This window comes from Melanotaenia boesemani, chromosome 18 (genome assembly GCF_017639745.1).
Source record: "Melanotaenia boesemani isolate fMelBoe1 chromosome 18, fMelBoe1.pri, whole genome shotgun sequence".
Classification (NCBI taxonomy): domain Eukaryota; kingdom Metazoa; phylum Chordata; class Actinopteri; order Atheriniformes; family Melanotaeniidae; genus Melanotaenia; species Melanotaenia boesemani.
The window spans coordinates 15,458,926-15,474,431 of record NC_055699.1 but is presented as its reverse complement, the minus strand read 5'-3'; the positions used below and the strand labels follow the sequence as shown (position 1 = coordinate 15,474,431).

The 15,506-nt window shown below is 42.2% G+C and overlaps 1 protein-coding gene across 1 annotated transcript; it reads left to right on the top strand.

Moving 5' to 3' along the window:
• Nucleotides 1–6,472: 6,472 nt before the first annotated feature.
• arxa (aristaless related homeobox a) lies at nucleotides 6,473–13,485 on the top strand. Its single transcript, XM_041967454.1, has 5 exons — nucleotides 6,473–6,908; nucleotides 7,226–7,793; nucleotides 9,252–9,297; nucleotides 10,730–11,061; nucleotides 11,640–13,485. The coding sequence occupies exons 1-5, from the start codon at nucleotides 6,719–6,721 to the stop codon at nucleotides 11,905–11,907; spliced, it is 1,404 nt and encodes a 467-aa protein (XP_041823388.1). The 5' UTR covers nucleotides 6,473–6,718; the 3' UTR covers nucleotides 11,908–13,485.
• Nucleotides 13,486–15,506: the final 2,021 nt, after the last annotated feature.

Genomic DNA, 15,506 nt, shown 5'->3' with positions numbered 1-15,506 from the left:
GAGGAGGGCACTATTTGGGAGTCATTAAATGATGGCCTTCCTGACATCCACCCGCTCACCACCATTGCCGCCCGCCCCGCGTTGGCCATTAAAGCAGCTCACACCCACACCAAGACACACACTACAGACACCTTTTAGCGCCAGCTCCCAGTTTCTTACACATCACAGTGTCACAGAATAGAAAATTACACTCTCCTCCCACAGAGAAAATTGCTTTGGAATTGCTTGGTTATAAAGATGTGCTTTAAAGAGAGGGGGGTGCATGCAATAAAAAAAAGGGGGACACACACAAACACAATTACTTAAGCACTCTAAGGACAATTCTTACAAGTTAATCAGAGGATTTACCAATTATTGATGTCAAAAGGATTTTGTTGTGCAAGTGTGTTTGTGGCCTGTGTTTATGTGCCACATGGGTTTGTCTTTGCATTTGGGGGATATTTAAAATGCACTGTCTCAGTTGTGATGAATAACAATATCATCCAGAGATGTTGCTTTCTGCACAGCCAGAGATGAGCTATCAAATATGAAGATGCATGAAATACATAAAAACAGTGACAAACAGTTGGAATGATGCAAGGAAAATGTAATGGGACAAGTTTATCAAAGACATGAATAAAGAATTGAAGACAACAGGTGTGTAAAAATAAAATTGGGAATAAAAGGAAGGGAAATAAATAGTGGAAATCAGCTAAACATTGAACAGCAAAACATGTAACAAAATTAAAAAAGAAATGGTGCCCCATTGCAGGAGTTAGTACATTAAGAAATAAACATCCACCTGTAGAATATTCTGCTGTAGTGTCTGTGAATTGGATCCACAAACACATCAGATACCTCATCATAAATAGAATTAGTTGCCTGGTCAGAAGCAAAATGACAGCACCTGCTTGTTCAGCTGGAAGCTTAATAGCTTTGGGGCGCTGGTGGAGTTTTCCTTGTAGGGGATCCAAAGGGCAGGACTGTGTATCAGTCCTGACACTTGGTGTGGTGCCAGTTATGCTATTCACACCTCCTTCTGGAGTGTGTGGATAAGCAGTGAAGATGCCTCCTCTAACTGTAGTTTAGCAAGGTATGGTCTGAGATGTGAAGAGGGGAAACTTCAGGTGAATGGTCTTCGGACAAGGAATGAGTGTGTTCAGCACCAAAGAACAAGGAGGGTGTTTTTATACCTGAATGGTTTTCTTGTCAAAGTGTGTGTTTGACTGGTGCATGAGTGTGACAGATGTTATATCAATCTGTGGGAATTATTTTGTGTGACTTTTGGTGTGTGCACGCCTGTGAATGTGTGTACGTGTCTGTCCCACAACACCATCATTAGGTCATGGGTAGCTTCAAAGTTAGGGGGTGTTGTACTGCTGCTCCTGCAGCCTCTTGGGCCAATTTAGGTGGAGAAAAGCGCTTCGATCCTGGCCCTGCAAGTCTGAGGGTCCCCAGCGGGAGGCAGCGCAGCCCTGCAATCTATATTGGATTTATTCCTTTCCCATCTACAGGCCCCACACACCCCACAGAGAGGAAGTCCCAACTCCACTCTTTCTGTCCCCTTAGACAATATGTTATGGAACACACATGAGTACACGTGTAAACACACACAGGCACACACATGAAGCCACACTCAGAGGCCTTGTCTATCTTGAAGGCTCACTCCCCCACAGCAAGGAAGTTATAACGGCTCACTCCAACACTGTGGGAGCTGCACTGGGGTCAAGATTTACTGAGATATACTGAGATTTGTGACAGACAGACAGAAAATAGAATCATCCAAGCTGCAAGCAAACAGAATAATCTGAGGTTGGCCATTGTTTCTATCAATACAGAGTTCAGGTTTACAAAGGCCAGCATAAAACACACTTTTTTCCTTCTTTATCGCATTAAAGAAAAGAAAAGAATTTACATAAAACTCAGACAAGGTCAGGGAGAAACGAGGTTCTTAATTTAGTCTAATCAACTGTCATTTGCATCGCGCCATTTGCGCAAGGTATTGCCACTAACTGAATAAATGGACTTCTTCAGACTCAAGGGGGGGCACTCTGGTTTTGATAAGCTGGCAACATAACAGATTTGCATATATTACTCTGATTATCTCATTACTAGGATGATTCTTGCGGAATTTTTTGACACTCACGCAATCGAATTAAAATTAAGGCACGCAATCAATAAAAGGGCAACGCGCCAGTGAGAACACACTACACCCCAGGTTTGCATGGTCAACTAGCAGTGATGAAGATGATGGTGACGATGTGGCAGACGATGGCGGTCATGATGGTGATGATGATGACCTCTTCAGCTCACGAGCTGAAGCCGGGCCTTGCAGTGGGTTTACGAGAGTCTCTGGGCTCTTGATTCCTGTGATCAAAGCAGTAATCAGAGGAGACAAATGGGGGCAGTGAAACTGTCGCTCTCGTGTGGGTGACCTATCCACCTGCCATGAATCCAAGAGTGGCCCGCAGGCGGCTTGTGTCCCCACCAAGTCGATAATAGCACATCTTTCCTCCTCCGACTCAACCTATCTGTGAAATGATGAAATCATGCGTAAAAGACGCGCGGGTCTTGGATAATTTTGCAATGCAGGAGCCACAGTAAACTGTCGGGAAAAGATACAGCCAATGAATCTAAGGACTCCAGTCTGTAGTAGTTTTATATACTCTAAAGACTCCAAAGTAAAAAAAAAAAAAACTCCAGAGCAGGATCAGGTAGGTTGTGACTGACCAAAATGGTCAAGTTTGATTCCAGTATATGACTTTCGTGTTCCAAAACCCGCATGTGTCTTTGACAAATGGCTTTTTTCATACACATTTTGACTAAGAGAAAACAAACAAACAAAAAGAAAAGCTTTGGAACTCTCCCCTTCTTTTCCAGCTCTCACTTGTCTGCACACTAACCAAGAGCAAAAGCGCACGTCCACGTTTTAAATTCATGATGTAAATAATTATAGGCCGGGAAATTGATTTCCTTAGGCTACCACCTTCTCCAGCAAACGAGGCCTCTGAAATCCCCTCCCTCAAAGAAAGCTACTTCTGTTGAAGCATTAAGTCATTAATTATTTTCCTTACATAAGGACAAATTATCGAGTCAGTTGAACGAAATTAGAACCCTTTGTTTCTGATCAGACCGCATTACCGCTGGAAATTACGGATGATGGCTGCGTGCGCGCTCGCCTTTGTTGTTTCGATCATCGCCTGTCGCTCTGAACCCGCTCTAACAAAGTCATTAAATTGACTCCCTCTCGCTCTCATTATGCTGGCTGTTAATAACCGCTAATTAACTTTGCTTACGCGCGCCTTAAAAGCCCCCTCCCCCGGCTTACACAAACACACTTCCCGGCGCACACTCTTCATTTTTCTTCTTTTTCTTCTTCTCCTTCTCTAGCTTGTCCTCTCAAGCAGAGCAAGTGTCCAATTATGTCAGAGTGCGAGGATGGATGGAGGATGAGTCGCCGCCACCAAGGCCAGTTGGTGCGTATTCAAGACCAGTAATTACACGCGCTGCACAAGGAGAAACTTGTGAGTGATAAAGTAGTTCTGTCTGTCACAGGCTGAAATCTGTGTCTTATAGGTGGATGGAGATGCATACTTTGATTTAATGACTTTATTCCTTCAAGGTGCCAAATATAACAATTGGTTCAAGGAAGGAAAATCTGTGTTAAAGCCGAGAGTGAACGGGGGAGAACTAAACAGTTAAACGATTAATATTAAGTATATGGATGCAAATCAACTGAAAACCACCATGTCTGTTTCTAGATATTAAGAACTTTGTTACCTTCATGAGAAGTTACATATTACATCCAGAAGATGGCGCCATTTGAATGACCTGCAAGGCAAGGCCAAGCCTTTTCCTTTTTTTTCGTCTGGATGGACTTCCATGGCCTTCCATAATGAGAATCGGATGTGCACAGAAATAGATCAGAAACAGTCTGAATCACTTACTGTTTAAATGGTTTCACATTTGATTCTATATTAATTCATATGTTTTGAATTAAAGACCAAGGTTCATGATTTAAACAAACAACATTTTAAAAAGCCGGAAAAAGTCTCCTCTCAGCTCAACCTCACCAGGGTGCACGAGTGTTTCCCCTGAACATTATCAAGTTATAGTGTTATGAAAATACGGAGGAGGTGGCGACGGTGTTGAAACGAAAAGGCGACCCTCTTTCCACCATTTCTTCACCTGCACGTCAGACAGACGGAAAATTGAAAATGTGAAAATTGCGCTCAGGCTATTCTGTGACACCCCCCCCCCCCCCCTCTCTCTCTCTCTCTCTCTAATGTATACGCGTAATTAGTGCATTTAAACAAAGCGCGGATGTCCTGCTGGCTGAAATGGCGGCTGACATCTCTTCTTCCACAGGGTTAATAACAGTGTGCGGATAAATGAATCAAATTGTGGCCCCCAAATTACAGAGCGACTCTAAATACCCGTCTGTATTACGCGCGTCTGTTTGTGACCGTGCAGGAAAAAGGCATAACATTTTATATTGTTATTACATTCATTACACTGATTTGCGTGCAAATAAACAAGCTTGGAAGTTTGTGACACCACGAAAAAAAGTTGCAGATTAAATTCGATGACACCGTAGCCTGCCTGCTTAGAAATGCTAAGGGCTTTTTTTTCACTGATATCTGAAAGGCACAAGAGAGATGCTTTTTTAATAGTTAAACTTGTAGAACGTAGCTTTTCTCCACAAATACCGAGCGACCCGAACCTTAACTAAACTTTACAGAGATCAATCCAGTTCTAATTCCAGCTCCAAACACAAAAAAGTCCCAAAGCTTTCGCTTAAATATAGACGAAGGGTATAAAAGGGAGAAAATGAACAACTTCTGCAATTTTCTGGACATATATTTTATTGTTATTTTTCGTTTGCTGTGAGGCTCTGACTGGGCAGGTACATAAAGGTGGGGGAAGAGAGACAAGAGCGGCAGAAAGTGTAAATTGCAGCTTGCTGAAGTTTTTGGATTGAATTCTGAAAATGATCCTTTTAACAGTGATGGGCTCTGAGACGAGGATAGGGGTCATGCCATTCACTGCGGGTTAAATAGACTTTCATTTAAAATTACATTCTCGATCCATCTCTCCATCTCCCCCCTCTCCACCACGGAGTCCCAGCTTGCTATCCCGGCTCCCCTCACGAGCCGTCTCATCACCGCCGCTGCCACCCTCACTTTTTTTTCTTCTTTTTCCTAAGCCATCCACAAATCCAGGAGGACACTGTAGAGATAGATAGATAGATAGATAGATAGATAGATAGATAGATAGATAGATAGATAGATAGATAGATAGATAGATAGATAGATAGATAGATAGATAGATAGATAGATAGATAGATAGATAGATAGATGCTTGAACGTGGTGCATCAAAATTCTGCAAACCACACATTTTTACACACACACAAAAATAATATCCCACCATTTGTGTTTGATGTTTCCATTTCCATGTGACCGAGTCTCCGACTTGGTTTTCGCAGGTGCTGACTGTGGTTAAACAGAAACTCCGAGCCAGATTCTTTTCTTTTCGCGCTACCGCCACAAGGATTCAAAAAAAGAGAGCTGCTTTGGTGCGCATTGGCACCAGCTTCTGTCCAAAAGACGCAATGTTTCACTACATTATTCTCATTATTGTAGAATAATGTTGTTTTATACTAATAAGCTAGGTTTAATTAATCCAAATAAGTATGATAAAAATGTTTGGAAATATAGAGGATTGTAAAACCTGAATTAGGCTTAAACTAAGACGTCCGCCTCATGGTTGCAGAATAGCAAGAGTGAAAAGTTATAGGTATTATGAACAAATAATAGATGTAGTGCTGTAAAAACTATACATAAACTGCACAAGGAAAAAATAGGTATAAATTTTATATTAAAGCACATATCTCTTTTTTCAATATTCTGCCCTCACAGGTAAATAAAATAGCATTTTGTCCTTTTTTAAAACTATAAAGCTATAATTTGTCATTAAGAGCACCAACACATGACACAAACGCACTTCTGATACCAAAATACTCCTCTTGTGAATGTTTGGGATCGAAAAAAATGTGAAATAAAATACATTTATTAACAAGCGTCATTTTGAGCCATGGAATTAAGTCATGATTAATGTTTTGTTTACACCTGCCACGGACCATTGTGAGCGGAAGCTAGTTCTAATTACTTTTTCCCTAGTTATATTAACACTTGATAAATAATATTAAATACAAATTTCCTTCCCTTTCTGTCCCTTCCCCCCAGATTTAAACCACGCTGGCAGACAGAACTGTTGTAGCCTAATTTATGTTCCGGTTCTGTATGTTTATCTGCCCAGTTCGTTCCGCGGAAGAAAAAGGACTCCATGTCGGGTTTTGTTAACTTTCTCTCAATTTATCTTTAATGGTAAAATATATAAAGCAGCCCTGCGCTGTCTCTCACCTCATACACACACACACACACGAGCCAATCAGGCGCGCGGTAACATCCTACACGTATGCGCGCGGAGCGGAGAAGCGCCAGCAGATCGGAGTGCAGCGCGAGGCGGTCAAACCGCTGTCTGTCATAACCCGAGAGTGTGACTGAGGGAAGAGAAGGAGACGGAGGGTGGAGTGAGCGGCCCTGGTGAACAGATATACCGACCTGACAGCACGGAGGGAGAAGAAGAGTAAGAGGAAGAAGAGTATAAACCCCGAAAGAAGAAGAAGACGGTGGGAGACTGACAGGCGTCACAGAGAGTCTAGCCAAAGCAGTCGACATGAGCGGTCAGTTTGAGGAAGATATCCACGACCGGGGCGAGAGGAAGAGCAGCAAATCCCCGACACTGCTCTCCTCTTACTGCATAGACAGCATTTTAGGCCGCCGAAGTCCCTGTAAGGTCAGACTGATAGGGGCTCAAAGTTTAACGGGTCTGCCCAGCAGAGGGGAGCTTGACAAGACGGTGGATGGTAAGTTAACTTTAAACATATAGAAAACATGCTTATTTGGGATTTAGGGTGGCAACGATGACAGGGGTGTAAAAAGTAAGCTAGTTTACACTTACCACTGCACATTTACTACACGAATAACAGCGTACCTTTAACAGTCTGCATATTTTCTAATGGTTTGGGAGTGGATAACTAATTAGTTTCCAATTGCTTATGAAGTCTGAATTAATTCTTTACAGTTCTGAAAAGTAGTTTCACTTTATTCAACTGGCTACAAGAAATTTAAGCCGGTCATTCATTATGTTGTCATTCATTATTTTAACATCTTTCTTTCTCAGGGCCAACAAAAGAGTCCATTTCTCTCAGTGCTGACATGCACCTGCCTCCCAAGCTCCGTCGGCTGTACGGACCCGGGGGGAAGTATCTTCAGGAACATGCGGAGAAACTGGACAGGGGGAGACTCCTCCTGGAGCAAGCCAGCGACGGCCTGAAAATAAGCCAGGCGCCACAGGTGAGCATTAGCCGCAGCAAGTCCTACCGGGAAAACGCTTCGCTAAGCCGGGGAGAGGGCGATCAGAGTCCCGAGGATGCCTCGGAAGACGGCAGTCTCGGACTGGTAGAGCTTGGCCCGCTGAAGTTTGAGGAGGACGCGGGGAAGGAGGAGGAAAACTGCGTTGGAGACGCCGTCGCGCTATCCCCGAAGGACGAGGAGAGGGAAAGCTTGAACGCCGGGGATGGGGACGTGAGGGACGGGGAGGACAGCGTGTGTCTGTCGGCGGGCAGTGATTCGGAGGAAGGGATGCTGAAACGGAAGCAAAGAAGATACAGGACTACCTTCACCAGTTACCAGCTGGAGGAGCTGGAGAGGGCTTTCCAGAAGACACACTACCCCGACGTGTTCACCAGGTGAGACAAATGAAACCGTAAACTATGATAATAACAATGAAGTATATGAATATAATAACAACAACAATAATAATAGTAAAACAATAACAGGTAAAATAATAAACTTAGTAGTATTGATAGCCTATATATTTATATAAATATATAAACTGCTTTAGCGTTCCCAAAATACAAAGAAAAAACTTACAAATATTGGGCTGTAAAATGTAATTACACACACACACACACACACACATATATATATATATATATAAATTAAAACAATATTTGTAATTAATTACATTACTTTTGTAATAATTAAAAATAGTATTTAGGTTTAAACTTAAAATATATTCCAGAAGAGGTATACAGACACAAAACTAGCATCATCTTTTTAAAAATATATTCATTACAGGTGATAATTAATTGCATTTATCTTTAAATAAACCCTTTCCTGGCCCATAAAAAAATTCAAAAACCATTCCAGGAAATCCTAAACGCCTGCAACAGGGCACTGTGCAGATCACAGCTCATAAAATGCCCCAACAGTGATCTCGTGTCTTGCATTAGTGAACACAATAGGCCTGTAAGTGCTATAGCTACGAGAATGGCTTATTCTTCTTTTCTCAATTGTTCCACTTCTGACGAAGACTGTTGCTACTGTCAGGAGGGAATAATTAACTGGAACAGCTCAGGTTACTTGACACTATATGTGCAAAAAAAAAAAAAAAAAGTCAGGGCCTAACCTCAAGCCCAAGGGCAGGTGCGCACAAGCTCGCTGACGCACGCACACTGACACAAAGACACGTCTCAAATAAAGAGATTTACAACAATGCAGTTTACATTGTTATGTAGAGGGAAATAGATTATAACAACAACAATAATAATAATAATAATAATAATAATAATAATAATAATAATAAACAACTCATGATTTCTGTAAAAGTACCATTTTGTTTGCTTGGAAATTAAAGCATTTCTGATCCCAGACACAAGAGGTTATTTCCACATTTGTGTTCAGCGCTGGGATTATTCATATTTTTTTCAATCGATTTACTTTAAGGCAACTTGTAGGTTTAATTTGAACTTCGAGCCCATCTCGTGCAGCTGAAGGGAGCGTCAATTGCTTGGTGGCAGGCTAGTTTAGATGTCATTATTCCGACCATTATGTTGTTACAGTGACAGGCCTTGGCTAAGGGAAATCTAACAATCACTAGGCCTATTTCTACCCATCCGTGACAGGGGAAAATAGAATATTGCTATGGCGTCTTTTCTGCAGTTCATGCCTGCTAGGACAAAAAAAGAAAGAAAAAATCAAGCCTATTTTGGTCGTCTTTTGTTGACAGTTAACAACAGGAGGGGACAAAACAGCAATTCTGCGTGCTTCCAAATGGTGGCCTGTAACCTTGAATCTTTTCTTACTGTCTCACTGGCTTTTCTTTTTCTTTTCTTTTTTTTTTCCTTTTTAAATATTCTTTTCAGAGAGGAGCTTGCAATGCGTCTGGATCTCACCGAGGCCCGCGTTCAAGTAAGTGGCTCTATTTGCCTTTATCTATAAAGAGAAGCATGTGCCTTGTAAATCAAATAGGAGGGGGAAAAGCAGCATCCGCTCCTTTAATGTTTCATCAATCCCAGAGCTGGGTGATAACCACTGATATGCGTCACTGATTGGAGATAAACGATTATGGACCAATTTGAGACAATAATTTATTACAGTAAAAATGTGTTAAATGGCCCAGTCGCTGCGTGGGGAAGGACTTTCCTGTTATTGAATGTTATTACACGCGAACAGGGAACGTTTTAGTGGCAATTAAGCCGACGCCGGCTATTCATAAAAAGGCGCACTTAGTGCAGGAGCAAACAGTCTGTATTCTTGGGATGAGATGGTGTTTGAATTCCCATCAGAGGGGACAGATAGGGGGCGAGGCCGAAACATGTGTGTGTTTGTGTGTGCACGAGAAAAGGAGTGAGGCGAAAGGGAGAGAGGGGAGGGAGAGAAAGAGGGAAGGGGGGTGGGGGGTAGATAATGCTATTTGATTTCCCATTACGTGATTGCAATAGTCCTGCATTGATCCGATGCTTTGCACTTGGGAGCGAATGAGAGACCATTAAAGGTACCCCCCCCCCCCACTCTCTCTCTCTCTCTCTCTCTCTTCTTCTCTCTCTCCATCCCTCCCTCCCCTGAAAGCGTGTCTTGCATGTCGAAAGCCTGGGCTCATAACCAGAGAGACAGTTCAAACACGGTGGAAGCTCCGAGAGGTTACGGCCGACGGTAAAACAACAGATGTCTCTTTAGGGGGCCGTAGGTGAACAAATCACTTAACGGGCGCCATCAGGAGGTGATAAAAACTCATAAATTCCCGAGGGGCTGTGTAATGCTAAACAGCCCTCTGGGAATAATGCGCGTCTGAGCGTGTGTGTGTGTCTGTCGCTCAAGCCGGCTCGTTTAATCACTTTCCACATGTTGACATTTTGCTCATTGAGAGAGCCCCGCGCTTTCGCAGCGCAAACTGGGCAACAGTGGATGCGTGGGAAAGTTAAATACTCTCTTGGATGGAAGTCGCTTGTTCTACGTCTCTTAAGAATTTAATTTAAAGCGCATTAATTGTTATTGGAGCCAGTTCAGTAGTAATTTTCTGGATCTTTTGTTAACACCGCTCTTAATTATCTCTAACCACCCTGAAGCCCATAAAAGAGGAGGGGGTTTAATTAGTCAGAAAGTAGTTTTAAGGGGCCATGAGCGGCGGGGTTTACCTTGCTTGTAATTAACGGTGACTTTCCGCCTGTTGGCCATGCACCTGAACTAGACAACAATTCAAGAGACTTGTCTGGCTAATTATATTGAAGCAAACACAACATGGAGTTCCACTTTTTACTTCTTGAGCATCACCTGACTAGCATTTAATCAACCATCTTTATGAAAAAAAAACATCCTTTTGATCTATCATCTGTGTCTCCAGGTGTGGTTTCAGAACCGCAGGGCCAAATGGAGGAAGCGTGAGAAGGCCGGGGTGCAGGCACACCCATCAGGCCTGCCATTTCCAGGCCCACTTGCAGCTGGCCACCCTCTTAGCCACTACCTGGAAGGAGGACCCTTCCCTCCTCATCCGCACCCTGCCTTGGAGTCTGCCTGGACGGCTGCAGCAGCAGCAGCCGCAGCCTTCCCTGGCCTGGCACCACCACCTCATAACGGCTCTGCCCCACCTTTGGCTACCCCACTGGGGCTGGGAACTTTCCTGGGAACAGCTGCCATGTTCCGCCACCCTGCTTTCATTGGACCCACTTTTGGCAGGTGAGCCACACATGTGGACACACTTTCTGTGGGTCTAATATCTGCTTTTTATGCTTATTTACATCTTAACCTACCTGTCACTGCAGCAGGCCTCCCACAAAACACAACCTCTCACATTTATCATTGTATTTTAAAAGAACTGGCAACAATTATGTAGAAAAAAAGCACAACAGCTTAAATTAAACTGCTAATGCATCATGCAACACTAACTGGATATGTTTACAGTGATCCTCAGTCACACTCTGTCACTGTTTATCTCAGTGTCTGATTATAAATGTGTTACATTGTTAACCATACACAGTGGCGTGTAATCACTCTGTCAAATGTCTTAATAAATTAACCAAATGTGTGATGTGGCAAATCAAGCTGTGAGGGAGGGGGTGACACCACACACTCAATGTGACATAATTAGCTTTTCCAATATGCAGCAATAATAACCATGTACTCTGCATTTTACTTTTCAAATTAAGAAAGTTAATGTGCATTAGATTAAATAAATTGGACAGCTGTCATATAAAATAAACTAAATAAATTAAACTTGAAAACATTTAAATGACATATTTTGGTTTTTCTTTCAGGCTCTTCTCCAGTATGGGTCCATTGACCAGTGCTTCCACCGCTGCAGCTCTCCTTCGTCAGCCTGCAACCCCCGTAGAGAACCCCTCCCATCCAAGCTCTGTCCTCCCTGACCCTTCCTCTTCTTCCTCCTCCTCATCCTCTTCAGCAGCAGCAGACCGCAGGGCCTCCAGCATCGCTGCACTGCGCCTCAAGGCGAAGGAACACTCGGCTCAGCTCACCCAGCTTAACATCCTGCCTGCTGGAGCTGCAGGGAAGGAGGTGTGCTGAACACTCAACACCCGTTCTAGGCCTCCGTGTCCCGGGCTTACGTCCCATTCCATGACACCCCAATCCCATAAAAAAAAAACAAACAAAAAAAAAAAAAGACCCACTCATACCTCTGGAGGCTGATGTCCTGATGTAACCCCTGCCTCCAACCATCCCTGTTACCTCATATTTCCCCCAACAAAATAGCACGACCAAATTCAAAAGAGCACTGTTAAAAAAAAGTGTGTGTTTGTGTGTGTCTGATGGATCTTTTTTTTTTTTTTAAACACAGAAAGAATACAAATTTAATATTTTACAAGCTTTCATCTAAATTATAACCAGAAATGTTTGAGAAGCAATAATAATAATAATAATAAACATTTTTAATTTCTTACATATAGATTTACAACTAATCAAAACAGTTAAATATAGACCCCCTCCCATATGCAGATTATATGCAGAGTACAATACAGAGTTCACACATCACCAGCAGAGATATATTACAGCGTATTAACTCAGACATAAAGATGTACTTTGAGTACTTAATTTTTCATGTTTTTCTTAGTAATTGGTGTTTGAAATGTTAAATACAAACATTAATGATCCTCATCCAAAGCAAACGTGTAAAGTCTTTTTTTTAAAGAAATTACACAACAGCTATAACATATGGGTATTAAATAATAATTTCATGTTTATAATTTTTGTGACAGTTTTTTCATCATTTTACTCCTTTACTGTCTTTCACACACACAAACACACACACACAGTTAGAGGTGAAGGCCTGCAGGGGGAACCCACTTTTTTTTTCCCTTAGTTCTTTCTACTTCAAATGTGGACAACACAAGTGCTCGACGTAAACACTGTTTAATCTGTGTGCATTGATATGGGCTGAACCGGTCTGCATCTCTAACAAAGACAAGTTGGAGGAGCCCCCCCCACCACCCTCACCCCCACCAAGACCCCCCACCCCCTGAACCAAAGGAAAACTGTCCATAGACCTTCCATAGCCTTCTCTACAAGCCTCTCCACTGCTTATCTGTCCATCAGTCAGACTCAGAAACATTACTTTATATCATTTAAATTTACATTAAAGTTAATTTTCATTCTCTTCTTCTGCAAAATGATTATCACAGCAGTAGCATTTCTGAGTCTGACTTCAGGACAAGCAAGCCTGACATGCGAGGATGTGTGTATAGTGACTTGACTGTGAAAGAAAACTGTACATATTGTTTAAAACAAGAAAAGAAAAAAAGAGGCAAAAATAAGTGAAAAAGGATGATTATCAAAACAAGGTTGTGTATATTTCAAGAGACCATGTTTTGATAAATTTGCACTCAGTGTAGTGTTTAATGACCCTGTGTAGAATTCCACTTGTGTTTATGAATGATTAGCTTTTTAGATAATTATTTATGTCAAAGGTTTTTCCCCCTGAGGAAATGAGTGAAGGACAGTTTTTTTCATATTAAGTGATTGTAAGTTTCCTGGTTTAATAATGCTAATTTGAATAAATTACATTGATGAAATGAGTTATTGTTTCAGATTCCTTTAGGACTCACATCCTGTGAACCAGGAAAAAAATAAACAATGAGAAATAAAATATTCTAGACTTATTAATAAAACTGTATTATTGAAAAAAGAAGTGCTTTCTGTCTTACATTTAAGCACATATTCTTAGGGGTGCTTTAAGAAATTAAATGAACATTAAGCTAAAAGAATAAATCTTGTGGAATGTGGGTTAAATATTCATAAATTCAGTGACAGGTGTTCAAAATGCTTGCAGGCCAGAGGAGAAATAAGGAAACAAAAAAAAAAAAGAAGAGGAGGAATTCATGGCTGATCCACCTGCGAGATCTAAAAAAATGTAATAGGTGTTTAATCCGGTGCGCTGCGTGCGTCTATCCTCTTCAGCGCAGTTGACAAAATACTAAGCATATATTCATGAGCTTAATCCCCCAACATATGAAACGCACGACAATGGCAATGGGTGCGGGGGCTTTCAATTAGATCGCCCACTTTATCTTGGGGGGCCCCAGTCACACAATTTCCTTTAAAACCCTTTAAATGCGATAAATTGGTCTTAACATCTGTAATGCCGTGTCGATGGAAGAGAGTCCCCTTTGTCATTAATGAAGTAACAAACCACTTCATCAAACGGCTTTCACACGCACTACCAAGAGTTAATTCCCCCTCCCAAATCCCCCCTTACACCTCCTCCTCTCAACTGGATCTCACCACTGATGCAGGACTATTACAGCAATCAATGGTTATTCTCCTCTGTTTGACCCATCTATGGTGCCCGGCCAAATCGCGTGAAATTACCCCGCGGATTAATGTAGTCCCTCTTTATACGGTCGGATTTTGTGAAAACCCTCCTTTTATTTCTTTCAGCTCTTTTAGTTTTAACAGGTCTGTAGGTCCGACACCTGTTAATCACTCAGTTTATTCCAAACAAGCTGGGATCAGATTTATAAGGGAGAGATGTACTCATATGTATCCCAGCGCAGCCTCAAATAGTCCAGCTGTTCTAATGCTAAATAAAATAATAAACAAGGAGGAAGATCATGAAAATAGATGAAAGGCAGTTTGCTTCTGTGTGCCCAAACCAGCATCAACGATGTGTGAGATTCATGTCTTGTTTTTTTTATTTTATTTTATTATTATTATTATTATTATTTTATAAAAGTCTTTAGCTCAAACTCATTGGAGCGTGTTTTGTCCCTCTTGTTTGTCCAGCCATAGTTTTTTTTATGATTGTCCAAGGACTTTTAATCTTATTGTGAATATAACTAATGAATAGCAAACCAATTTGTCCCTAATATCTGTGGAATACCAGGAGGCGGATGACCTGCTGGGAGCGAGGCTTAAACTTTCTTTGCAGCGCAAAAAGGCGAGAAAATTGAAATGTTGTCGAGGGGGGGCAGCGGCTGCGGATGGATAAAGTCACACTTGTTGGATGTGTGCTCTTTCATTCAGGACGGCCCTTGTGTTTAGGATTAAAGCCAGGATTCCCCTTATTGCATGAATTATAGCGGTTATGAATGTTGATGTAGGCCTATAGGATATATTTTAAAAAATAGAAACAACTGGCCAATCATAAGCTCATAGGCTAATAGTTAAACATATATATATATATATATAAATACGCCCGCCTCTCACAGGTAATCCAGGTGTCCTCCCACTAACACGTCTCCCTTGAAATTTTCATCACACACCCCCACTAGTCTCCCCATCTTTCCTCCACTTCTGGACTTGATTTGATCCGTGATTTGGATTCTCCCGGGCCTCGTTTCGCCCACCATGTCCCTATACCTGAGAGAATAGGCCCAATCATTGCACAGCCTCCGCCGGATCGGTCCTCACTCAGTCCACGGGAGAGGAGCTCTAAAAAGGCGCTTTGATGAACAACGACCCCCCTCCTCCTCCTCTCTCCCTCCCTCCCTCCCTCCACCGGCCCCCGATGAAAGACCTGAATAGCAGGGCCACGGCTCCGCGCTCCCCTCTCTGCTCGCCCCTTAATTCCCCGTCTCTCTTGCTCTCATCCAATTAGCTCAGTGTATTAAGCGGTTTATCGTCTCATAACCGCCCTTTCAGCTCCGACAAGGGAGACACTTTGCAATAGG